The 27,429-nt window shown below is 39.3% G+C and overlaps 2 protein-coding genes across 2 annotated transcripts; both read right to left on the reverse strand.

Annotated features, from left to right (window-relative positions):
- Positions 1–12,779: 12,779 nt before the first annotated feature.
- Positions 12,780–14,045, reverse strand: LOC122663117. Its single transcript, XM_043858817.1, has 5 exons — positions 13,955–14,045; positions 13,664–13,824; positions 13,503–13,578; positions 12,887–13,402; positions 12,780–12,829 (listed from the first exon to the last, which is right to left on the reverse strand). Exons 1-5 carry the CDS (start codon positions 14,043–14,045, stop codon positions 12,780–12,782), a joined length of 894 nt encoding a protein of 297 aa, XP_043714752.1.
- A 7,713-nt stretch (positions 14,046–21,758) lies between these two features.
- On the reverse strand, positions 21,759–25,772 carry LOC122663118 (ferredoxin--nitrite reductase, chloroplastic). The gene is made up of 4 exons (XM_043858818.1): positions 25,373–25,772; positions 24,151–24,505; positions 23,768–24,056; positions 21,759–22,506 (listed from the first exon to the last, which is right to left on the reverse strand). Exons 1-4 carry the CDS (start codon positions 25,770–25,772, stop codon positions 21,769–21,771), a joined length of 1,782 nt encoding a protein of 593 aa, XP_043714753.1. The 3' UTR covers positions 21,759–21,768.
- Between the last annotated feature and the right edge of the window lie 1,657 nt (positions 25,773–27,429).

Here is a 27,429-nt window from a genome sequence, read left to right on the forward strand (position 1 = left end):
ACTATTGCAGTAAACCATTACTACAACTCCTTTGTTCTTCTTGCTAGGGGTGTTATTGATTAGATGAAATTTGAAACCTTGCTAGGTGTGTTATTAATTGGACAAAATTTGAAACATCATCCCCAAAACCTGAAGTACTCCTTTGCGACGAAGAAGAAGAGCAGGAAAAATTTGATACCTTAGATTATCACCCCCAAAACCTGAAGCACTCCCCTGCGACAAAGAAGAAGAGTAGGAAAAAGAAGAAACCCTAGATTATCACCCCCAAAACTCTATAAATGCACGACCACCATCGGCGGCAGTCACCAACTTGCCTCCACCGCCACCGGCATTTTCCTACAACTATTTCTTCAGAAACCGGATGTCGGTGTAACCAGTTAATACATGAACGACTAAGATTAAAGAAAAATATTTCAACGGTTTAGATTTTAGATGGTGTGTTTAGTGTCGCGTTTAACGAAAATACCTGTAGCGCTGCTACCACTCACTCTTTTTTTTAAATTGTTCTTAACCTTTACAGCTAAAGTTTCTAGTCCATGGAATAGAATCTTTTCTTGATACCATTTCTGTGCAAAAGTTGGTCGGTCTTGACTTTTGACGACACCATAGTACCACACCTTGCAAGGCCTTGCCTTTTCTTGTTTTTTATCGGCTGGCTTGGAGCCAAGGTTCCTAATTTTGGGATCGGTCATGAATCAGTCTAAAATCGTCTTGAATCAGCCAAAAATGATTAAAATTCAAGTTTTATTGGATCGGTTGTTGTATCGATCATCAAAATATTAAAAAATTAAAAAAATAAATAAAAACAAGACTGAAAATATGGTAATCATTTCCTAATTATATTTTTTAGGTCGAGCTTATCTTTTCCACCTCCTCAACATCACCTATTATTGCCATTATCTTAAAAAACCTTCAGTTTTTGTGGGATCGAAGTAATGTTTTCATGGAATGAAATCTTCCCATATTAAATTCCTAGTCCAAAATGGTAAGATCTTCTCTTTTCACTCGTGGATTTGAAGCTAAATCTTTAAACAACGGTGTGAAAGACTCGCAATAAAGAAGAAGTGAAAAATATGAAAATTTGGGTTTTCAAACCCTAACTACCTAAAGTAGATCAATGTTTATATCGAATGAAATATTCTCTTAATCGATTCCTTGGTCAAAAACGGTAAGATCCCCCTTTTTTTTTCGCGGATTTGAAACCCCAACTACGAGAATCACAACTTGAAAGGCTCGGGACAAAGAAAATTATGCGTTTTAAAAACAAAAAAATGACAACTATTGGATCGGATTGGCCGATCCAACCGAGTTGGCCGATCCAGGGAACATTCCAATCAAACCTTGCCATATCAGCCTAATCTCAGGATCGGCCTCGATCGATACCGATCTAATCTGGCCGATATCGGTCTATCCGATCTGAGATTACTAGCCATGCTTGGAGCTCTTTATCTTGCCTCGTTTTCTATACATGCTCCATTGTTTTGCAATAGTTCTCTGCACCGAGTTTCCTTACACAAATGGTTTAGGCCTCATTTGTTTTACATATAAAAAGGGTGGGAAACTTGTGAGGATGGGTCTCACATATTGTGGGCTGGGTTGACAAGGAAAGCAAAGGAAAGGAAATAATGGAATATGCAAATTTTTTTTTTTTGATAACATGAAATATGCAATTTGTAGTTGGGTTAGATTTGGTGGAAGAGAAAGGAAATGGACATGGGGTGAGATTCAATGAGAAAAAGAGGAAATGGTAGGACTTTGAAAGTGAATTGGGTGGGAAAAAGGGATTTGACTCCTGTCCTGCAGTGGCGGGAGCTGGAGCATCCAGCACCACTTTAGGATATAGACTCATGGCATGTTATTAATCCAACAATTGAGAGAAAATGTACAATTTATAATCCACTTTCCATCTCTCAAAATCTCGTTCTGCAATAACCCGACCCAAAAATACTGAAACCCATCGTAGATTAAAACCTCCGCTCGTCTGTCTCTAGTCCCTTCCCCCTCTCTTTCGATAATCTCCATCAACTCTAGGCGAAGGAGTCCATCTTACCTGGTGCAACGGTGAACGACGACCGGTGACGGCGAGGCTAACCAGGTAAGCTCTTCTTTCTCTCTCTCTCTCTCTCTCTCTCTCTCATGTTCGTTCTGAAACCCTAACAAATGCATTTTTGTTTTTGGTATAGGGGGGGTGAAAGAAAATTTTGGTTAAAAAATTTGGGAAAGGATAGAATGAAGATCCACTAGAAGCTGCAAAGCAATATCAGAATAATGACTAATTGAAACAATTGATCAGAAGCTTCAGAAGTTTTTGACACCAATCATCAAAATAACTGCCCAATGTTATAGAATCAATATATGTATAGGTGATTCTCACTGTCCAGAGTCAAATTTATAGCGAGATGAATAAAGGATCAAAGAAGAGTAAGAGAATTTCTATCAGATACTGTGAAACCTTATTTTGTTGAAGCAAAAATTTTCTCCAATAGGTCAATCTAGGGAGGAAGCAGAGTATTAGTAATTTGGGGCATTGCATGGCTGGTGCAATTGAGATGAATTAGTAGTTGGAAAATAAATCCACTGAGATAAAGGTTATAGAAAGAAGGGTCTTTGAACAGGATAATAGGAACAACAATGGAAATGCTCCCCAAAGCATCATGATATGATGCACGGATTGCAGCCATAGATTAGGAACCATGCAAATTCAAGGGCGGGTTTCATCCAGATGGTGAAGCTCCTTGTATGACTTCCAATTAGTCAAATCTTCTTCCACTTCCCCTGTACCAAATTCAAGGGTGGGTCTCATCAGACTCCTTGTATGACTTCCAAGTAGTCAAAATCTTCTCCCACTTCCTTGTACCAAAAACTAAATGCATTTGTTAGATTTCAGAACGAAAATGTGAGAGAGAGAGAGAGAAGGAGAAGAGCTAACCTGGTTAGCCTTGTTGTCGCAGTTGAACCAGGTAAGATGGAGTCCTTCGCCTAGGGTTGATGGAGATTAACAGAAAGAAAGGGGGAAGGGCTGAGAGAAAGACGAAAGTTTTAATCTAGGTTTCAGAATTTTCGAGTCGGGTTATTGGAGAATGAGATTATAAATTGCCTATTTTCTATCAACCGTTGGATTAATAACATGCCATGTGTCTATATCCTAGGTGGTGCTAGACGCTCCAGCTCCCGCCACTACAGGATAGGAGCCAAAACCGGGAAAAAGAGGGGTGCCACCTCACCAGACAAGAATAAATGCATTTAATGAGATTAACTGAAAATTTCCGAAATCACATTTGTGGGAAACAGGACAAGTTTTCCACCCTTTTGACCTTTTCCACTTTTCATTGTCAAACAAACATGACCTTAGGCTTTATTTAGTCGTAGGAAAATTAAAAGGAAAAGAAATGAAAATTTGGAGGAGAAAAAATCGCAACGCGGTTGATAAAGTACCTTAAGCGCACCACTAAAGGCGACGAATGAATCTCAGCCGTAGAGATTTAATCAGTTGATCTTAACCGCTGAATTTTTAACCTGCAACCGGCTCTCCCATATCGGCTTCTTTAGCTACCGACCTACAACCCAAACCCATCTCTGTAACCCCTCTCCCGGAGAAGACGTTTCAGATCCAATCGATTGCCACAGAACCCAGAACCCAGAACCCTCCATCTCCTTAATGACTATCTTAAGATTTGTGGTAATAGAGTCAGAGAAGAAAATAGGAGAAGAGATTCATCTTGCAGCAGCGATCAAAACGAACCAGAGGGAGAAAAATGCAGCGCCCACCTCTCATTTTTCTCATCCTTGATTCTGTCATTTTTTTTTTTCTTTCTTAAAACCCTCTTTTTTCCTCGATTTCAAAGAAGAAGAAGTAGAAGACCTCTTTTCTCCATCCCTGATTCTGTCATTCCTCTTTTTTCCATCCATTAAACCCTCTTTTTTCCGCCCTCCCTGTGTATTGTCAGTGGGAAGATGGAGGTTTGTTTTTATTTTTATTTTTTCTAAATGAAAGGGAAGATGGAGTTTAGGTTAGAATTTGAAATTTCTTGATTTCTCTGTACTGATTTCTACAGAGAAAAGGTAGGTTGGAGGATCTATGTCGGTTGAAATTTCTTATATGAACAGAGTTCTAGATTTCTCTGTTCTCTAGCGAAGATGAATCGATGATTTCTGATGGAAGATGAGCCGAGAGGAGATAACTCGGGAGATTTTGCGACTTCCCTCCTCCCACCACCGCCCTGTGTATTGTCTCCTCCCACCTCCGCCCTCCCACGCAGCGTCAATCTTTCTTCTCCGTTCCATGTCACCTGAAACACTCCCCTGCAGTGAAAAAGAAAAAGAACAGGAAAAAGAAGAAACCGGCTGTGACGGTCAGCAGGTTAATGGTATTTTTTTTTCAACGGTTACAATTAAAAGGTTAAAAAATAAACATTTAGTGGTGAGTTTCAGGAATTTCATCGCCGTGCCGCTACCACCCGCTCAAATTTTAAATTAAAAAAAAATAAATCTTAGTGATCATTATCCATGTGACTATATTACTAATTTCAAATCATACCATATTTGGTTATTAAATTTCACCGTATTTTGTATTCATGTCCCTTTGCCTTAAAAAGTAAAATAAAAATTACATATAAAATGTATCATTATTAAATATGATAAGAAATTTAGGACCTCTTTGGTATCATTTTTCATTTTTATTATGATCTATTTAAAAAAAAATCAATAATAAAAATTATTTTTGATAAAAATGAAAAATTGTTTGATAGCTACTAAACATAAAAGAATATAGAATGAGAAACCGTTTGGTAACTACCTATGTGTAAATAATTTCCATAACATTTTTTAACTCTTCAGTGAGACCGCTCTTCTCCAATTGTTCTGCTTCCTCTTCTATTCTTTTCGGATGATCTCCTACCCCATGTTCTAACTTGTTGCCCCTTTCATTCTAGTGCCTCTTCTCATGTTTCTGTTTTTTTATCTTCAACACCTCCGTTCTCCTTGGCTTTATCCATTTCTCTCTCTCCTTCTCTTTCTGCTCCCTCTTTTTCTCTTTCTTCTTTTCCTTTTTGGCCTTCTCTCTTTTTTTCTGGAACTTAATCAAATTAATCACGGCTTCGTCCAGGGCACCACTTTTCCTCTCATATCCCAGAGGAGGATAAGGAAAGCACCTAGACATCCTTGACAAGGCAATAAACATTGTAAATGACCCAAACCAGAGATTGTATGCTAAAACCTAATAGATCTCCAACTTATGCAAATAGTCACTGCTAATCACAAAATCTAGAGTTCTACACTCAATATTACGATCTGATCTCGAAATACACCAAAGTTATGTTTGAGGTGGAGGCCGGCAAAGAAACCCTTCAGCGTATATGAAACCTAGGGTTAAGACTTCCAAAATAGAGGACAACTCCGAAAGTCGAAAGAGGTTTCTTCTCTCTCTCTCCCTCTCTCTCTGTTCTTTGTTAGGTATAGCGGCCAGTACCGCAACAAGCGAGAAAGTGCAGTCCGCCTCAAGCACCTTCCCATCGGAGTAATAGCCCAGGTCATATTTGGGTCAAGATTTTCTGGTGTTGATTGTTGTTGGAAGGAGGACGGGGGCTTGTCTTTCTAAAAATTAAAGAAAACGTCTATTTTACCCCCTCATATTTGGGTCATATGAGCACATACTTATTAAAGAGTAAACAAATAAAAGAAAAACAGATTTTGGCCATAATCCATAATAGACTCTTCTATTATCAATTTGGGGGTGTATTCAATTATTTTAAGTAAAATAAAGTTTCAAAAGTGATACCAAACACATGAAAAAATGAAAAATTGTCAGAAAATGAAAATGAAAAGTGATACCAAAGAGACCCTTAAATAATTTATGCAATCACATAAGATAATGATTACAAAAGTTTTTTTTTTTTTTGTTTGAAAAAGTTTCCTTCCCTTTAATTTCCCTTCCAACCAAACGTGGCCTAAGGAAAAAGAAATTCCTCCATCAACTAAAAAGTAGAGAGTATTTATGACCTTCAACTATAGTAGAAGTAATAATGATCTTCAGATTTTGGGTGAATCCTTCTCAATGATCCACTTAGTTTTAGATGTTAACATTGAAGAATAATTGAAGAATCTTTGACATTTTAAAACAAGAAAGACAAACGTGCTCCGAGTCTCTGACGTGATAGATCTCAATCATGTTATCATAACTTTCCAGCACTTTGCAACTATATGAACAAATAAACCAGGGCATATGTAGGGTTACTCTTTAAATATCTTAATTGTTAAATGGTGTTGCCGTTGAAATCCGCCTGAGATAAATCTACACACAGAGAGACAAGAAACAATGCTGAAGAGCTAATTGGAGTGGGCTCTAGGGACTTTTCAATGCCCACTCCAATGTGAGACAACCTAGAGGGGGGGGTGAATAGGTTGTATCTAATGGATTGTGCACTTTTTCAAAATTAATTATACAATTAAAGTTAAAGCAATAAACAACCCACAAGAGACACAAGATTTATAGTGGTTCGATTCCAAGAGTCTACGCCCACTTCTCCCACCACTTGAAAGAATTCCACTAGATGTTTCTTTCAATACAGTAAGTGGGAAACAACACCTTTACACAATCTTATTGTAGGACAAAAGAATCCTATACACTCTTATAAGGATAAGGGAATCCGTAATCTTTTAAGGGTAAGAGGATTCGTACACACCTAAGTACAGTCTAGGATGATGCACATAATCTTTTAAGGATAAGAGGATTAGTACAACCACCTAAGTACAGTCTAAGATGATGCACATAATCTTTTAAGGATAAGAGGATCCGTGCAACCACTTAAGTACAATATAGGATGATATACACAGTTTGATCAAGAGTTCACCCAACATTTAAATCAACACTAAGAAATAATATAACCAAATGAATAAAGGATGGATATTACCTATATGGAGAAGGTTTCTTATGCAAAATGATATGAAGATGTATGCACACAAACAAAGGCTTTCTTAAATCTTCTTTAAAGGCTTCTTCAGTGTAAAAGGTCAATCGCTTCAATACAAGCCTTCAATGGATTGAGTTGAATCCAATCAAAGTGTTATAATGGAGGCTCTCAACTTAAAATGAATAGAATAATGATCAAAAAACTATTTCGAAGTCTCTCCCAAGAGTGGTATTCAATGCCTAGAATTCTGTGTAGAGTTTGGCTTTTAGTAGCTTCTTTATATCCAAAAGTGGTGAGAGATTTGAATCTCTAATGATCAAATAACAGTCACTTTTTAGCTGTACCAGTTGACCTAATCATGAACTAGTCAAATTTGTTGGACTAACAATTATGAAAATATAGTCGTTAGGGATCTGGCTGGACAAACCGGATTGATACCGACTAGACATTCTCCAACCGGTTGGGGTAACCGGTCAGACTGGTTCCAAACCTATCAGCCTGGTAGAGAACAGAGTATTCTGCCTCTATCCGGTCAAACCAGTTCCTGGAACAATTAGATCGGTTGGTGCTCTTTCAGGCCGATTTTGTCTTTTTGGCCTTGAGTCTTTTGGGGCTTTTGCACCAATGGTCTTTAGACCTATTTTCGATATTTTTACAGGTCCTTGGGCTATGTCTAGACAATGCTTAAATGAATATGCAAACGTGTGATGCAAGTGTGTGCATGTACTTCAATGTTGCACACAAGCATGTTTTGAATCTTTATCTTCAATCTTTGAGCATGTCTTTCCTTGAGACTTTGTGTTGACTTGTCTTGAACTTTTATTTTGTTCTTGATTTTTCGTTAATTGAGAAGCTTGTCTTGCCTTGAGAGGCTTGACTTGCTAAACTTGACTTGATAAATTTGACTTGTCTTGTTTTCAGAGTCTTGGTTCTTCTTCAAGTCTTGTTGCTCTCAATGATGTAGTATATGTGACTATAAAGCTTCATATAAATATTAAGTGCATTCAAGTGTTTGTTATCATCACAACTAAATTGTTAGCAACTTGGGAATGTGAGATTATGATTGGGCAATTCCCCAACATCTGATGCCAAGTCAGACTTCAGAAAAACAATCGTTTAAGTGGAGCCGAAGAGCAATAGGCTTAAGATTGTATGAGATCCACCAGGGGGACTCAATAACCACCTCGATAATCTTCTCTCCTTTATATAGTAAAGGAGGGACCCAGGTATGAGATCCACACTCAGACTCACTCTGACTTATTGCTCTCTCCGTACTCCCTCTATACTTAACTATTCTGTCAGACTGACTTAAGCATCGGAGAGTCCCCCCTCAGAGTCCGCTCCAAGTCTCTTCCATGCAATCACCCTATTGTAGGTCTCCACGTCATCGAACCAGATTATGGCAGCAACAGATTGACGTCATTTGTGGGATATATATATAGAGAGAGTAATATTTATCCAATATGGTAGTCTCCAGAAACATCCGTGCAACTGCATCAAACCAAGGAAACAATAATCTAGAAACCTAGCATTCTTAACAGAACCTTCCGAACTTGCCATGTGCTCATTTACCAACACCATGTGAATCTGACCGTGGGGGTAAAATTGAAGTTGAGCTACCGGTGGACATACCAACAACGCAAGCAAGTCACCCCGAGCACTCAACAGCTTGACCCGTAGGCCCCAGTAAACTAAGAGCAATTCCTGGCCCTATAATAGTAGTTCCAAGAGTTGACTCAGACCATCTGAGAGAACTCCAAGGTGATGGCCCAAGTCAACTCACATGGGGCTCCAACCCCTGAATCCCAGGCTGACCATCACAACAAGTGCAACAACTTTGGATCAACCGACTCAGGTCGGAATCCATGAAGCCACGCGATCGAGAAGCATCTGAAGCATATTGAAGACTGGAATGAGGAGCATTCCAAACAACAGCCGGAAGATCCTCGCAGAAAGGAGGTTGTGAATGAAGACTTCAACAAGCAAGTGAAGGAACTCTAGAAACAGTTCCAGAAAGTGATGCAAGGACCAGCCAAGTTCGAGAATCCGATCTTCTCAGGAAAAAGGCCCTCTCCAATGAAATTATGAACATCCCGTTCCCGAAGGAGTTCAAAATGTTGATGTTACATTCATAGGAGGAGGGACCGTCTAGGGCACTCATAACCCTGCGGGTAGGCCCAACCTGATTCCTTGTGGGTGTGGGATTTGGGTGCAAGCCAAATTCTAACAGCTATCTACCACTACAACATATTGGGTTATGGTGATTTATCACTATGGCAATCATCATAGCGCAATGTTGTAGTGCGCTATGTCAATTTACCACTATGGCGATCTATCACTATGACGATCTATTGCTATGGTGATCAACATAGCACTATGGCGATCTATCGTTATGGCAATCATAGAGCTATCGTGATCTACCGCGCTACGGTGCATAACGTTATGGCGATCTTCAAAGCTCTATGGTGATCAACATAGCGCTATGATTGTCCATGATTCTAGTCATTGAATTGGCCGATCCGTATCAATATTTTCGACACCTACCGATCGTACGTAGGCCAAAAAAAATAGAGAGAGAGAGAGTTGGATATACCGGTTTTAAATGGTGTAAAATGCCAAATGTACTGAGCAATGTTGTTTGGCTATGGTGTTATTAATTGTTGTTGATATAACCAACACATTCTCAGAATGATGCATGTTCAGTTACAGTTGGGAGTTGTCGCTTTAGAAACCTTTGTCAACATATGCATTAGTTTGTAGCTCAATTTTGGGGTCTGTTCATTAAACCTAAGTAGAAGGCAACACTATGAGAAATATTTCCTTTCAACTCAGCTTTACGGTAAAAGAATAAGGTCAATTGGAGTTCGGAAGAGAGATATAATCACTTAAGTAAGATATTTTATTCAATAAATCCAATGTCTTAAAAAAAATGGAAAATATGTTTTAAATGCGTTTTCCATGGATTATTGACGAGTGTCGAACTGTGGAACTGTGGATTCCACAAAAGAATGAATTTTCGAGGCAAGTTTCTTGCTTTTGTGAGAAGTTGGTCTATTTGGTGGGTTTTATAAAAGTGATTTTGTATTAGTGGGCCTCATTTTACAACCAATAGCTATCTAGCAAACTTCTCATGTGAACTTTTCAAACAAAGGATCCAACATGAAGAAGCTTTAATAAAATTTTGTCACTGTCCTTGCTTTTTCAGAAAAAATAGGGGTTGACTCACATAGTCTCATGTCTCATGTGGGCCCCCAAAGCTTACCTAAAGCCCTATAATGAGATTAAGAATAACAAGGGACATGAAAGTATTTGAATCAAACCCTAGCAATCAGGAAGGTTCTGTCCATCATGTATGTGATAGATTTGCCAAATTTTATTCCTTGGCTTCACAGGTTTTGTGAGTCTGAAGCTAATGTTTGAACACATGGTTATTATCAATTTTAATAAATCTATCTTAGTTTAACAAAATAATAATAATAATAATAATAATAATATTATCAATTTTAATAAATCTACCTTAGAAGAAGAAGAAGAAGGTGGCATTCTTTTTTCTTTTTTAAAATATTTTTTTTTAATTAAATCCAACTTCATTTTCAATTTTTTATTCAATAGTCCATTGAAATTGTTTGTTCATTTTAATTTATATTGCATCCCATTGCAACCCCCTCTTGTTGCATTCCGATATTTATACTCATCCGAATCGAATCATCTCCAGCCAAAACCGATTTGAATCAGATCATCCACAGCCAATATTGATATTAATAAAAAAAATTGTAAAAATCGATTGTAATACAAGTCATGACTTGGATTGACCAAGTCATAAAATATGATTTTCCAAATCAGAGTTCTTTTGGATGGTTGTATATTTTGTTTACCGTTGGCTGGTGCCACATCTAGAACTTGGTTGACAAAGGTTTTAATCACCCCCAACTCCCCTAGGCTACGAGAGAAAAAACCACAACATAAAAAAAGGATCGAGTTTTCGTTAAACAACGGTGTATGGGAATCCATCTACCGTGAACCTTTAGATACGCGTGAGAGGATAACGGGAGAGTATTTTTGGGAATGTACTAAAACCCTTTAGGGGTTTGTGAATCCTAGGATGATGTGGTGAACCTTCACAACGTGGTGAAAGAAAACTTGTTCCTAAAACAGTCCTTGACAAATTTTCTAAATACAATTTTTTGTAACGAATAAATCCGGAACAATAAAGTGGAAAGTGATGATTCACAAAATGATGGCCAATCAACGGTTGACACATGGCCTGATCAAAGCCGATCCAAACCCAGTTGTCCTGGTAAAAAAAGGGGAACCGTAAGACGCATGAGTCCTCCACGACCGGTGACGAGGCCGAATCCCACGAGATCAGCGATGTGGCCAAGTCCACCGTGACCGACAACATGGCCAAACCCTCCAGGTTCGATGCCCTAGTCGAGTCCACTGTAGCCGACAGCATGGCCGAGCCCTCCAGGGTCGACGACGTGGTCGAGTCTAGACCCCTTATGGAGGATTAACTTCGTCTTGTGAATGGTTTCATATAGATTTCTTCCACAAAGACTTTTCTGTTTAGATAAAGATTACAATGGGCCCCCTAATCGTTGATTGGTTGGCTTTAAGTCCAGCATCTCTATTTGATTGGTAATGATGTGCGTTATAGGTGTGTGTCAATTCACGACAATGAAGCGATCGATTTCTTATTTTCTTTATGGAAATGGTTTTCTATGCCACCAGTAGAGCAATCATAGGAAACCCTTTCGTCGTTAGGAGGACCACACAATTAGGGAAAAGAGAGTTTCGGATGTAGGATTTTAAAATCGGATCTGGATTGATCGAATTGGAATTGGAATTGGATGGGCTGTGAACGATCCGATTCCATTCAAATTGACCTCTCTTCATACATCTTTTCAAGGATTCTGCCTATCCCTAGCCGATTCTGATTGCTTTTTGTATCAATTCCAAGTTTCCAATCTATTCTAGATCAATTCCAACCGATTCCAATCCAAATTGGATCGACATCGACTTTTAAAACCTTGATACGATGTAAGAGGATGTTAAATGATTTCCGTTTTTTTTTTTTAAAATGTTAATTTGACTTATCTTGGACTATTCTTTTCTCTTTTCTATCTTCTTTGTATTTCCTTTTGATGAAAGTTTTTTTCCACCTGTGGAGGAGGGTTAACTCACCATCCTAGGGTCTTAGGCTCTCTTTGGTATAGTTTATATTTGTATTTATTTAATTATTTTTATTTTATAAATCTTTGGTATAATTTATAATACTTATTTTTATTTATTACAAATTGAAATAAATTAAAAATCACAAATAATTGAAGAATTATTTGTGATTTGCGGCCACAAATCATTTATCTTGGTTTATGTGCTATTTTTTAATGAACATTTGGTGTAATAGCTCCCAAATCAAGGGTAAACCTGTAAATTCAACCATTTTTATAACAATGTTGCTTCTTGCACTGTACCTAGTACTGTTTGTCGGCCTTTTCTTCGGTCTGCTACGCGATGGAAGAAGACGAACCATCCTTGACTTTCTCTTTGGTTCAAGCAAGAAGACCATGGTCGTGCCACCTCCAGTCTTCGGTTCTCCATGAAGATGATCCCAAGTGCAGCAGGAAAGTCCTTGTGGAGCTCAGCGGAAGTAGAAAGAAGCACAAAGACGAAAAAGGGTAAGCTCGATTGTCGATCATGAAACAATTACAAGTGTCTTGATGGTTTTCTATAGAGAACATATGTATGCCGCTACGAATCTGTCTGCGATTTATTGATTGAAATTTCAGTATTGAAAATCGAGTTTGGCTGGGAACGCAGAACTTCCCACTTGGCCACTTCACTCTACAGAGAATAATTAAGATCCCTATTTCAGTATAAAAAAATCCATCTGTGATTTCTTGGTTGGTTGGAGTTTTTAGCTCAAATAGGGATTAACCATCACCATCACCACCATCAGCCTCCACCCCCACCATCACCATCACCACCACCACCACCATCAGAGGAATTTGACCAATCATCATCATCAGCTCCAATACTACTAGGGTGTGGGTTGAACGGACGTTGGGTCTGTGAATGAACTTTGCCCTCTGTTGTCATATAGTCATCAACATCACCACCTGTCTCTGAAGCAATATGGTTGTTGGGCCGACCCTCATCCTCATCTAATAAAGGAGAACCTCGATCCTTGACCCACTCATAAAGGGGATTCTCATCATTGTCATCGACTTGGAATATTTCTGCCAACTCAATTGAGCTTGTATTATGTTCCCTGTCCAATCGCATGTGCTCTTCTCGTAATCTCATCTTGTAATACACATAAACCAAGTCCTCTAACCTCTTTGTACCCAATCTATTCCGCCTCTTGGAATGTATGAGGTTGAATGTACTCCAATTACGCTTGCATCCAGTGGTAGAACTTGTTTGAGATAGCACTTTGCGTGCTATCTTCGCTAGATTGGAGGAATCAGTGCTATATTGCAACCACCATTCAACTGCAAGAAAACATTAAAGATTATTATTAGTTATAGTAAATAAGAGTATATAGTTATATACTTAAATTTAAATGGAACAGACTAATTTAGCAATACTAACCAACATAAGTAGTTTCCCGAGCTGATATTGCCACTGTTCGGCCGAAACTCCCAGTGGCATCCCAAAAAAATTTCATCTGACATTATGCAACCTTAAATTAACATTAATACCTAAAAACATAATTGCATGTGTTTACTTACTAAACAATGGTTGGTTCTCACCTCAGAATTGATGATGACCTGGGCATCTGCATCTGCCTCAAGCCTTTCCACCACTCGATGAACTGCATTTATCAAATCTATCTGTATCTCTATTTGATGCTTGTAGTGGTACTTGGGGTTTAGATGATATGTTAAACACAACAAAGTTATACAATTAGAGTCTAAATGAAGATGACATATGTAAGCAATTGAATTGAAGTTAATAAACTAATAACTCACCAGCCTTAGGTAGTGGATGCATGAGCTACTTCTCCCATTGATCCTGGATAATCTGAAGAAACTTTTGATTACTCTTTCTGTAAGTTGCCTCCACTTGCTCCTTCATCATTTTAATTGCAATCCATAAGCGTGGTAAGGTGGCCTTCCTCTGTTGATCCACCATTTTCAACACTGTAACTAGAGGGTCTAGGATTTTTACAACATTTTTCAAATCATCTCAGAACCTATCACTAAAGATGGTTGTCTGGTGTCACGCCCCCATCCCAACAAGGGATAAAATACATTATAAGGGTGACTAGGACAACGCTTGTCATCCTACTAAGCTGCCGGGATCACGACACGGTGTCCCAGCGTACGATCGTAACTAATATTAAAACAATATAATATCGAGTGCGGAAAGAGAAATATTACATTCCAAATGATCGGTAGTTTTGCGGAGCGTATAAAATCAATAGTTACAAGATGATCAAAGCCTAGATGATAAATCTGTAGTTAACCCATTTTCATTACCATCTAATAATGATTAATAAGGGTATAACTGTAAATGTTTTTACATGGGCCTACGCCTAAAATAAACAAAAGGAAACAAGTCCCTAGAATTCTCACGGCCCGTGGCGCAATCGTCACAAGGACACCCGTTGCCATGTTCCTCTAACACGACTTTCGGCTCCTCGTACTGCATCATAATCTAAAAATTGTGTACACGAGGGGTTAGCTCTCCTTGAGCCGGTGAGGGGATGGGGATGCACAAACACACAATTCACATAGTCCAATGATGCATGCATATGTTAAGTAAATTTTCCACCTAACATCACAACTAAGTCAATGGCATATGCTCTTGTGACAACTCGGGAGATGTGGGTCACTTAACTTATCGTCACAATGAAACCTCAATTGTCACCTAGGACCTACGCCGATCGAAGCCTCCAAGACCACTCGGTGGCGGACCCACGATAACCAATACTACCATGGTGGCCTCTCCCACCTCCACGAGAATCCGGTGTGCGATTACCCAACACCTAAACCCCTGTTGGTAAGGGTCGTAGCATAAGGGTGTAAAATCCTAGCCACAACTACATGCAAGTCCTATCGTCCCGAGAGGTAATCCGGGCGCATCAACTTTTCATACGGTTTAGTGCCCGGTTATCAGCGCGGCACGACACATCTGATTCAACATGACATTCAACATAATTTCTTCATAAATATATATAGGATCGGGGTTAACAAGCATCCACCAAACTACCGAGACCCATCAAAGTAAAGCATCTCCAATTAACATCATAACATTCATATATAAAAGTATGCAATATGCGCAAGCATGCTTAATAATTTATAATGATGACATAATATACAATGCAATAATAATATCAAGCCCAAACAACCAAACCCACTCACAACGTATACGCCAAGCACCAAGATTATTAGTTGTCGTCTCGATCAAGCAATAAGCCACAAGATGAATATATTAACCTAAACAAAGAGTGAAATAAGGTTAAACGAGCGAGGAAATGATCCCCAAAAGGTCTCCCATAATCACTTAAGTATAAGGTTTCGGAAACAAAGTGGTTGCGGGAGTGGTTTCATGCCCAAATTCGCAACCACATGTAAATCCTAGGAAACCAAGGGTTCGGGACGAGTTTTAGTCAAGGTCGATTGCGGATGTGGTTTGAACGAAACCGAGTGTAAATCCGAGCTTCACGGGGCCTTCTCGGAAGGTAATTTCGGGGTGTTTTCTTGCGGGTCTAAAACCACATGTAAATCCTAGCTAACCGGGGGCTTAGGAAGGTCTCTGCCAAGGGTGGTTGCGGTGTGGTTTCTCGGTGCGAAACCACATGTAAAATCACATACTGCGAGAATCGAAAATTGAAGGGTTTCTTGCTAGGGATTCATTTTCCAAGGGGTTTAAAGGTAGGGAGGCTTCAAGAAAGCTTCCTCCTAGGTCCATTAGGGTTCTAAGACCTCATTAGGTCCATGTAATCCCATGGATTTAAGAGGAAAAACAAAGATAATCTAATTTATGACATAATAGGGTAGAAACCTTAAATTTCTCAAATGGAAAGAGATTGCTTAGGCTTAGAGGTTGTAATGGAGTGAAATAATTCCACTATAGTGTAGGTTTAGAGGTTCCAAGAGAACCCTAGGTCGAATCTCTCCCATTTTCCAAACCTCAAAACTCAAAATAGATGAAGAGATGTGGGTTTCAATGGCTTACCTTCCCCAATGTAGAAAAACTCCACGTGAGGGCTCCACAAGGTGAGGTTCAAGCCTTCAACCAAGCTTTTCCATTCCTCCTCCTTTTCTCCTTCCTTCTTTCTTCTTTCTTCTTTCTCCTTTCTCTCCTCTTTCTCTCCTCCACGATTTAGGTTAGATGGGAGAAGAAATGAAAATGAATGCTTCTCCCCCCTTTGTCTTATTTATAGAAAATGGGCTTGGGTCCTTTAAGTTAAATGGGTCAAATAGCTAAATGGGTACTTTAAGTTAAATGGGTCAAATAGCTAAATGGGTGGATCCAAGATAAATGGGTCATTAGGCCAAATGGATAGTTTAAGTTAAATGGGTCAAGAGGGCTTAATGGGTTGACCCATGGTCTTATTTAGGAGTAAAGGAATGGGTTAACCCATCTTTGGGTCAAATAGAGTCAAATGGGCCCTCAAATTGAATGGGCCTCTTAACTAAATGGGTTTGCCCACAGGTTTCAAATAGAAAAGAACCCATTTGGGGATGGGTCCATCCACCATGGGATTATAAGCCCATCACACGCTCCCTTAAATAAGTGGGACCCACAAATAGAATATTCCCAATTCAACTAAAATAGCCCGGACGGTCTAAATCTTGACCCGCACTTCGAGGGCATCGAGGAAAAGGATAAATAAATAAAATTAAGGGCTAGAACTTACTATTTCCTTTGCCATGGGGTGTCAATGGTAAGCCCGTATCATGGTCAATAATTTGTAACTAGGTTTGACCACCAGTGAGAACAGCTCACCAACACGTGGCAGTGATAACCACACGTCACGGGGAAGAAATAATAATTAATTATGATCCGGGGTGCGGGTATAACATCTGGGCTATCTTACCTCTACTAGTTGAAGACCCCTCCCAGTTAAACCTTTCTTGAGAAGCAAACATTGACCTAAGACCAGCCTTCTTAGCTTCGAAGGTTTGAAGTGCAATCTAATTGGTTGCAAACCATGTAATCCTTGGCCTCACTAGGTCACCACCACACCTGGTCCTCAACATATACAATGTAAATCCATGATTATAGATGTAGGTGCTTACTTGTCGTGCCATCTCCACCACCCGTTTCACGAGCTTCAATTTCCCCACGTCCTTCAACATGAGATCGATGTAGTGAGCAGCACATGGTATCCAAAAGTGTTTGTATCTGGGATTCGCCATCAGTTTTCCCCCAGTCTTCTTAAAGTTGCTACCATTGTCTGTAATCACCTACACCACATTCTCTACTCCCACGTCCTTGACTACATCTTTCAACAAATTGTAGATGTATTTTGCATCCTTATTTTCTTTTGATGCTTCCACAGACTTAAGAAACATAGTCCACCCATCACAGTTCAACATAAAATTGATGATGGATTGTCTACTGGGTCCAGTCCAACCATTACACATTATAGTTACTCCATAGTGCGCCCATTTAGGCTTCAAACCATCAATGTACTCTATAAGATCATCCTTGTGATAAGGCAAGTGGACATTGTACATCTCATATGGTGTTGGTCCATTCACTCCAGATCTAGCCTTACCTATCTCATCCAACATACCTTGATAGTATGGTCCTTGGGCGACATTGGTAGGAATCCTGTGGTAGAAAGCCCACTTGGAGAAAGCAATCCCCATTTTCTCTTTCACATTAGTCCACATTTGTTTTAACTTCTTTTGTTTGCTGTGGCTGTCGAAAAAGTGTAGGATCTGTCCGGAGTACCTCAACATCTGGGTCCCTCATTAGGGGTGGGGGTGCAGGCTGTGCAGCTCGGGCTTGTCGGGCTAGGGGCCATGGGGCTGGTACTGGCTCTGGGTCTGGGGCCCTCACACTCTGGGTACTCCTCAATGGAACTCTAGCTCTCTCTGTCTCAACCTCCTCCTACGGGGTTGCTCTAGTTCTGGCTCCTCTAGCCTGTCTAGATGAACTAGCTCCCCTAACCATCTGTAATCATCTCTCTTCATCAATCCTTTATTGCTCTCTGTTCATCATCTTTTTCCTCCTCAATTATGCAGCCTCTGTCGGTGTTTCACAATCATCAAACTCATCTGACTCATCCTCATCATAATCCTGGTCTCCTAAATCAGGAAACTATTTTAGACTTGCCTCATTAAACTCCACTCTGATTGCCCTCTTCTGCCTCCTAGCTGCAGTTCCACCCTTTATATGACTAACCATAGCAAACTTTATCTAACTTGGCATATTAGGGCATCCTGTCACATTCCTATCCCTATTAGCAAGATGCGCCTTCAATCTAGTGGCTTCACCTCCCATGATTTGTTTCCTATAATATTTACATTAAGACATTTTCTTGTCAGCTGAAAGGGGTCTCCCATGCTGCCATGCAATGTCCCCCATATTTCAGTATTAGGATTTACAATCCTATTGCAAGAAGAACTTATAGATTATTAATAAGAACATTGTATAAGTATGAGTATATGACTCCTAAACAACAACAAATCATATTATAACTTTTCCCCAAACTATGCTATTTTTTTACTTTTTAATAATATTTTAAAATTTTTTATTAATAAATATTAATTTATTATTTAACAAAAATTAATTAAAGAACATAACAATTATAATCAAATACAATGTTAAACATATTCTACAGACTTTACTTATTTTTTTTACCTTTTGTTAAACTAAAGCAACATATTTCTATTATTTATTATGTATTTTTTTTAATGTCAACAATTATATTTTAAAATTAAAAAAATATATATAAATAAATAAAAACAGAAAAAAAACTCAACACCGTCACACCGTAGATCGGCCAATGATGCCTTACATATATTAAATTGATCATCATCCAACATATATAAGACATATTTATTTCAAATAAATGTTGTAGGAAAATGACATTTATGAACAGAAAATTTAAAAAATAATTCAACTATAAAAAAAAAAAAAATTCCACTCTGGTAAAGTTGTAGATTAGGTCATTGTAACTCACATATAAAAAATTGAAAGCATTCCACCATGTATTTACCAAAAAAATTGATTTTTTGAGTTTAAAAAACTATTACCTTCTTCAAGACATGAGTTAAATGGAATCCAAGATGCAAATCCAAGGTGTTGGTAGCAAATTAGTGGGAAGAATGCTGCAAAAATTCACAAATCTGACTGCAAAATGGGTCTCCACGGTCATAACCACCGAGTTTTCCAGCTTTCTATCGAGTTTTTGAAGCAAATGAAGCTTTCGATTGAGTTTGGTGATCTTCATAACTAATGAAGTTATGGTTCGACCAGGTTTCAATCGAAACCTGGCCGAAACCAGAGAAACCCGATCGAATTAAGTGATTTTTAAAACTCCAGCAGGATTTCGTCTCGGAATCTGTTGAAACCCAGATAACTCGATGGTTTCGACAGGTTTCGGCCGAGTTTTTGATCAGTGATGCATATTATTATTACACTAACCCATACTACTGTTTTAGTGATCTACATTTTGCCCAATTAAAGGGAAAAATGAACGAATTATACCTAGGGTCGAAAGGAGAGGGCCCGTTTGCTTCGAGGAACGAATATATAAGATCTCTCGGCTTAGGTGCAGGCAGATTGACCATCTGGTTGTGTCTGAAGACAAAAAAAAAGTGGTAAAATCGGAGTTTGGCACAAGTTCCAAAACAAAAACTACATTTCTTAAGAAATGGGAGGAGTCATCTATTCATTGGGAGGGACCCCTGGGATTCTGCAACTCCACGGATATACGAGTACCACTTACACCCCCAGCTCTACGAATATATTTTCCATATTGTGGTGTGACAGGAACAGCCGCAAAGTCCTAGGAGACCATTTTTTTTGGGGGGGGGGGGGTTTGATGATGTGACACACTTTTATTTGCTAGTTTTGGGTGTCGATCTTATGGTGATGGTGGAAAGACAAACCCTTCTTGTGGGAAATGCTTATATCTATCTAGGTCTGATTATAATAACTAGGCGTGTAAATGAATAGTTGAAATCCGTTTTCGTATTCGTTTAGCATTATTCGAATCTGTCTGAAAGCTAAACGGATGCGGATACGGATAGGCTATAGCTATCCGAAAAGCTATATTTACATGTAAACTGATAAAATATCCGATCCGTATCCATTTAGTACTATCCGAATCCGTCTGATAGCTAATCGGATGCAGATGAGGATATAGCACTATCCGACCCAAATCCGATCCGTTTACATCCCTAATCGTAACTGTTGGGGTGACAAATTTCAACATCTACATTAGGCAAGACCTATTCATTTTAGGGCCGGTTTGGCAACATTCCTGGGGCTTTTTGGGAGTGTCCAGCAGTACACGGTTCCGGAAATATTCCTTGAATGTTGCCAAATCTGGCCTTAGGTTCTGGCTTTTCAATCCTCCTTGAATGAAACTTAACCAACAGAACCATAAATATTGGTTTCACTTTGTTGCCACTGGAAAATTGAAATTAGACCATTTCATTTCAAATTCTAAATTTCTAATTGGGTTGCATAATGATTTCATTTCAAATTCTCATTGGGCTACACAATGGGCCAGTTCTGCTCATGTCTAGCCCATCCCAATAGAAAATTTTGGTGGTATGTTGGAGGCCCAAAATGAAATTTGAGTTGGGTTGGGGCTGACCTTAGATAGATGGGAGTCATCTAGATAAGATCGGCATACCTGTCTATGTGAAGTATGAGAGCCACATTAAATATCATTGACTTTTGTGTAACGGTTTTTTATTGATTGCTTTTGGCTTTTTTAATTTGCAATTTCACAAAGCCATTAGTTTCTTGAGTTTGTTGCACAAACAATAAAATACCAAAGCTCAGTACAAAGCATTATACAGATCAAGCTCCAACTTAAAAACTGTTAGAGGAAACCAATAAATTTAACAAATTGATTCAACCAAATCTCTAGCTGTGAGGCCTAAATTCTCAGAGATCCTATCGCCCTTTCCCTAACCCCCTCTACCTCCCTCTTCCTTTGACCAAACACCAAACTCTGTTTCAACCCCATGGTTGCACAGAAAATGGTCTCAAGCCCAACATCCCTAACGAGTTAAAGCACTTAAACCAATAAAATTATCTTCTTTGAGGGATGTTTCTATAATATTTTCATCATGTATGGGTTAACATTCAGTCATTGTATGGATATGGATTAGTGGATGAGCGTTAACTGATGGGTTTGGTTGAATGGAACTCAATACAATAGATGGTCTCCTTACTGGGTAATGGGCTTTCTAGTTAACCCGCTCCAATGTGTAAAGGTTATTTCTTATATGTGACATAATAACAACTAAACCCATTATGGGAGAAGCATCACTTGCTCAGTCTAATAGGATTGATCCATGCTTCCAATCTATATAATAATAACAATGTCTATTAGTTTCTAATCCTGACAATTGTGTGGACGTGGACAAGGGAGCAAGCAAAATCAACAGAGTGAAAGACCACGTACGGTCGTCGAGAATTCTTCATTAAACAATATAGATCCAAGTACGAGTTTCTTGTAAAATCTATTAGTTGATATCGCGTTCAATGATTCAATATGTTGATCCTATTAATTATTCACTCAATTTCTTGTTTAGAATTAGTTATCTCTGCATGATTTAACTCTTATATATCTAGTATCCACTTGAAGTAAGTTGAAGAAGAGAAATGAACCACAAATTAACAAATTTGTTAAAACTTTGTACACTAGTAACCACTAATCTTCTTCTTCCCTTTCCCTAGGAACAGCTCCAAAGCGATTAATCAAAATGTCTACAACCAAAGATGCCACATCCTTACAGGGGACTGCCTTTTTATAAACATCACCCAAATGGGAATCACTCCCAATCCTCCCACCTAAGTAAACATCAACTCCTTCACATAACTTGCCTTCCTCATCCCTAGTCAAGCACCCCATGAACCCAATATCAGCCACCTGCACTTGCGCACAGGTGTTGGGGCAGCCAGTCCAGTGCATCCTCACCGGCTGAGTCACAGAAACCTGTCTCTGCACCTCCTCTGTCACCTTCAAGGCCCTTGCCTTGGTCTCTATAATGGCTTGACCACAGAACTGGCTTCCAGTGCAGGCCACTAGTCCTTTCATGAGAATTTCAGGTTCAGGCAGAAACCTTACCCTCAAAAGTGGTTCCTTGAGCAGGGCTTCGAGCTTGGAGTTCTCAACATTGGGAATTATGATGTTCTGTTCTACTGTGAGACGGAGTTCACCAGAGCCATACTTGTCTGCCAAACGAGCTAGCTCGTCCATGTCGTCGGCCTGAAGTCGACCCACAGGGACATGAAGCCCCACGAAGCTAAAGCCCTCTTGTTTCTGTGGGTGGACGCCCAAGTAGTCTCTTCTCTCCCAGTGCTTTTGCACCAGTTCTTGCTCTGCTGCTCTCTCCAGCTCTTGTCCTGCCATCCTCTTCACCACTTCTGATCTGAACACCTCAATTCCCTACAATTCATAATTGGGATTAGACATTAATTATACAGGTGTATTTCAATCCAATCCATCAATGGAGCTGTGATAAATGTAGAAAAACATGAACCTAAATCGATAAAAAAAAGAATGGAAATCCAAACAACAATCACATTATCGAACACATAGATTTACGGGCTACGTCAATAGTGAGATTGGATCTACTATCAATGGAGAATAGGGTTACAGTCACTCGTCCTTAGGCCTCTCTTAGATTCTCTTAGATTGCATGTAGAGAAAGAACCCTTGCTACAAATTTATAGCGAAACCCTGTATAAGAAATTTACCAAAATACCCATATAGTCCTAACAGAATTTTCTCAGGGTCGGCTTGCATGTAAGGGTGTCAATTGGGTACATGGTCTGAGGTATTGGTATCGTATCGCCCATATCAGGCGATATGTATTGGTTTCGCTAGTCACCGATACCGATACTATGCCGAAACTCATTTTTAAAGGAAAATCAGGGGCAAAATTGTTCGATACAGCTGATACCATATCGGTATCATATCAGTTTTGAAGGTTATCGATACTTGTTCCGATACCGTGCACTAAAACCATGATTGGATATAATTTTGGTTTTTTGGACCGGTTTTGATTCGGTTCAAGACGCAACATGTGGAAACCAAAACCCAATAGGAGCATGTGTTTCCAAATCAGAACCGAAACGACATAATTCGGTTTCGATTCGATTTTTATTCCGTTTTGACCCTGGTTTGTACTCGATTTGGTCCATATTTTAGGTGTTTGATCAAATTTTTTACATCTTTACAACAAAAGAACCCCTTGTTTGTTAGAGTCATAATCCACTAAAGTTTTTTTAAACATTAAAATGGAATAAATTTATCATCCACATTAATTAAAACATAAAAAGATAATATGACTTATTTAGTTCCTTATTCGGTTTGAAAATATGTAATTCAGTTCAGTTCAACGGTTTCAATTATAAGACCGAATCAAATCGATGAAAGATTTCAGATTTTTAAACCAAAATCAAACCTATTTAATTTGGTTCGGTTTGATTCGATTCATTTTTTGTTTTTCCAATTCTAAATTGACACCCTTAGCTGCATGGACCCATTAGTTTGTCAAGACATAGATTAACACGCAAAGTGGGTCGATTTCCCCAAACACTTGACCTCTTAACTGCCCTTCGAAATCAACCCACTTTTGCAAACAACCAAATACAAGACATCAATCCCAACAATAAATAAGAATTAGGATTCAGGTACTACTCACGAGTTCATCAATCAACCACATCATTCTTGTTTTCTGGCGATTCCCTCTGTTACCAAGATCCCTATAGGCCTCCAATATGGCTTTGCAGATAGGGATCACATCCTCTGCAGAGACCCATGCATCAAGAGGCACTGCCTCAGCACATCGCTTGGGGCTAAAGAATCCACCCACTAACAGATTAAAGCCGAAGCGTCCATCCTTGGTGGCCGGCATGTAAGCAAGATCGTTGATATGGGGATGTTCAAAGAGATCATGAGAACCCACCACGCAAACATTCCATTTCCTTGGCCTGCTCACATTAAATTAATCACGAAGATATAAGAGACATTGAAATGAAAATTAAATGAAAGGAAGGAAAGATTAATTGAGGAAATAATACGAACAGGTTGGTGACGGCAGGGTTGCCACGAGAGTTCCCTGTAATGAATTGGGAGAGGAGGTTGGTGTAAGGTCGGGTGTCGACTATCTCATGTGGATCTATGCCTGCAAGTGGGTTCCCAACTGGGTTTCGAATATTGTCCATTCCGCTCTGGAGACTTGTCAAACCCACTTGATCCAAGCCTTGTAAGATCTCAGGTACATGAGGAAGCTCAACCCCACGAATCTGCCAGTTCTGCCTTGTCGTCACATCTGCGCATCCTTCTTTACCATATCTCCGAATTACACTCGCCAAGTAACGAGTCTGTTCGCTGGTTGTCACTCCATTGGGCAGCTTCAGTCTCATCATGAATCTACCATCTAAAGACCAGTTAAATCAAATCGGTGTCAGTCACAAAATCATCAATTTGGATCCTCTACAGCATGCCGCCCGGCCTGCGCCGGCCTGCACAGACATAGGGTCGTGCGTCTATGCAGCACCGACAGCGTAGTGTTGAGGATCTGGATTAAAAAAGGATGGGAAACAAGATTCTTTCACAAACAAGATGAGTTCAAAAGTCAATTGTTTTTTTTCAATTCTTGATATTTGTTGGGGTAGAATGTCTTGTATTCCGTCATTTGCATAAATGGACAGGTTAATTCCAAAGAAGCGGTAAGAAGGTAAGAGGTCGTAGGACCTGAAGCCTCGAAGTTTAAAGCTACCCCATAGGATTTCACTATATATAGTGAGGTACATCTGAAAGAGCCCTCTTGGAAATTAAGCACATTTCATTTTACTTTAGTCGCACATAATCTTGTCGAACCATGTAAATTCTTGTGTGTATTGTAGGATTGTTGTTTATGATTTTCATTCTTTTCTATATTTTTTTTCTCGTTTTTTACGATTTCCCATCATGCCTCTTCCCTAGTTGGAAAATTATCTCTGGCAATTCCCTACCGGTCCAATTTCCTAGTGTCTGTAATAAGAAGGGATAAACCCCACCCGAACAGAGTATTCGGGGAAGGGTGGAATGGTCATTGCACCCCCCCTTCCCTTTTTCTGTTGTTTGGGCTGCATTTGATTTCTCAATTTAGGCTTTTGTTTTGAAATGGAAGAACAAACAGGCTAGCCCAATTCGTAATGAACCTGATCAAAAGCTCTTAAGGGGATAATATAGCTTTAAAGCAACGAGTTTCTTCTCTCTTAATTGGTACAAAAAGAGGGCTTTTGAAGCTAACAAGACTTACAATGGTGTTTTCTGCGGTGGAAGAGGCCGAGCCACTTAAGGCGGGAATCGATATCTTCTTTAGAAAGCTTGGATTTCTCAATATCTTCAAAAGAAATCTGTGACAGTTCGTTAATTCCATCTTCCATGAAAAGCTTCATTGGTTCCTTCACCAGTTTCATCTTCTCCTGTGCGTTTATCCCTTCCCTGAACTTTTCCTTCAACACCCAATACCCTTCCCTCTCTTCCACTCTCACCTCCAGCCTTGATTCATCTACCGACAGCGTCGAAGGTGATACAACCTTCCCCTTCTCCTTCGTAATTTGGACCGCCGACGCTGGTGTTACCCTCCTCCGCCGATCTGTGGATCGAAACGGAGAAGGAATTGTATGTGCCGGAAATTGCAGCAACGAAGAAGACATTTTGATGATGAACAAACAACTGTGAAAGAAAGCACAGAAAAGAAGAAGTGTGGTGTAGGGAAGGGAAGAACTGTTAGCAGTTTATTATATGATCATCCATATAGTGCGTAAGAAGGGGAAGTGCCGGAAAGCCTTTTGTGAGACGAAGCAGATGGAGACAACGTTACTATGCTTGGCTTTTGGAGAGTGCCAAGAGACAGAAAAGTTACACCCAAGAGAAAGTGAGAACGAGTGCAGCGTACAAAAATAATAAATCATTTTCGTACGCTTTGAGCGCACAGATGGAATCAAAGAGAGGTGGGATCCACTCTTTGATTCTAACTGTGTGACTTGATTCTTATTACAAGAATCACGCTCACTACATGAGAATTATGTTTTAATTTTTTTTTATTCACATGAAGTCGGTGGGAATAACCTGTCAGAGGTTCTTAAGACAAATCTCAACCGTCCAAAAATGCAATCAGATTCCATATTTTCTCATTCTTATTTTAATCCAAGATTATTATTATATAGAAATAAGAAGACGAGGAGATTATTTTTTTTTGCAAAGCAGGAGACAGAGGGTGAGGGGTGGCATGAGAGACAGCAAAAATTAAGAATAGAGAAAGTGGATTAGTTTGGGGCGTTTGGCTTTCGCCTCTTCGTCAATCCAAGAGTCACAACCACTGCACTTGGCCACGCTCTTTTATACTTTTCTCAGATTTTCAACGAAGGCGTTTGCTTGATTATTTATTTAAGGAGAAGGTTGGGGCAGGTTTGTTTCTTGATGTTCCCACCTAATTAAACATTTGATGGAAAACAACTACTGAGTTAGTTATTTTGAAACCTGTCAGAAGAATGTGGACACTCCAAGCAGGGATTGAGATATCAGTATCGGCAGAGCCCGATACTGATCCGATATCAATTTGGATCGGAAAATTTTAACCTTATTTTTTATTAAAAATTATGTTTTTATCCTATTTTATCTTTGATCAGAGATATTGATATTCGATTCAAGATCGACCAAGTATCGATCTCAACCAATACCGATACGATCCAACCGATCCAATATTGATACTTCCTTCCATCATCCCAAGAGGTCCATGACCTCATGGGTTTGCTATCCTCCTCCTTTTCTCCCATTCTCAGTTCCTCTTATCCCTTAAGGTTGATCGGAAGAAAATTTTTTTTTTTTTTTTATCAAAAACATATTCTGCCATGTGGCAAATCGTAATGCGTTAAAATTTTATGGAAGGTAGATCCGAAGGTTCCCTTTTTAACCCTTAATTTTCCTATGGGAGAAAGATCGCTACTTGGGTGGGTGTGGTGCACTGCCCCAACGCCCAGACACAGTGGAGTGCAGAATGATCATCGTGCCCCCATGGAGAGACGAAAATTCCCAAGGACACGATGATAATTCCACACGCTCTTGTGTCTAGGCACATGGACATGGCACATGCCCAACTAACATTTTCTTTCCCTTTTCCTATATTCATAGTGCAACAAACCTCACAAGTGTATCACATGTTTGGACCTCATAAAAGATGTGGAATCTTTTTTTAGTTTTTGGTTGCAAGTCCACAATGGGACCAAAAAAAGGGCCCACTTATTATTATACTACTTGCTACTTACCGTTATTACTTAGAGAGGATGGAGGGTATGAGAGTTGAACACTCGA

The sequence above is a fragment of the Telopea speciosissima genome, chromosome 5, assembly GCF_018873765.1.
Source record: "Telopea speciosissima isolate NSW1024214 ecotype Mountain lineage chromosome 5, Tspe_v1, whole genome shotgun sequence".
Classification (NCBI taxonomy): domain Eukaryota; kingdom Viridiplantae; phylum Streptophyta; class Magnoliopsida; order Proteales; family Proteaceae; genus Telopea; species Telopea speciosissima.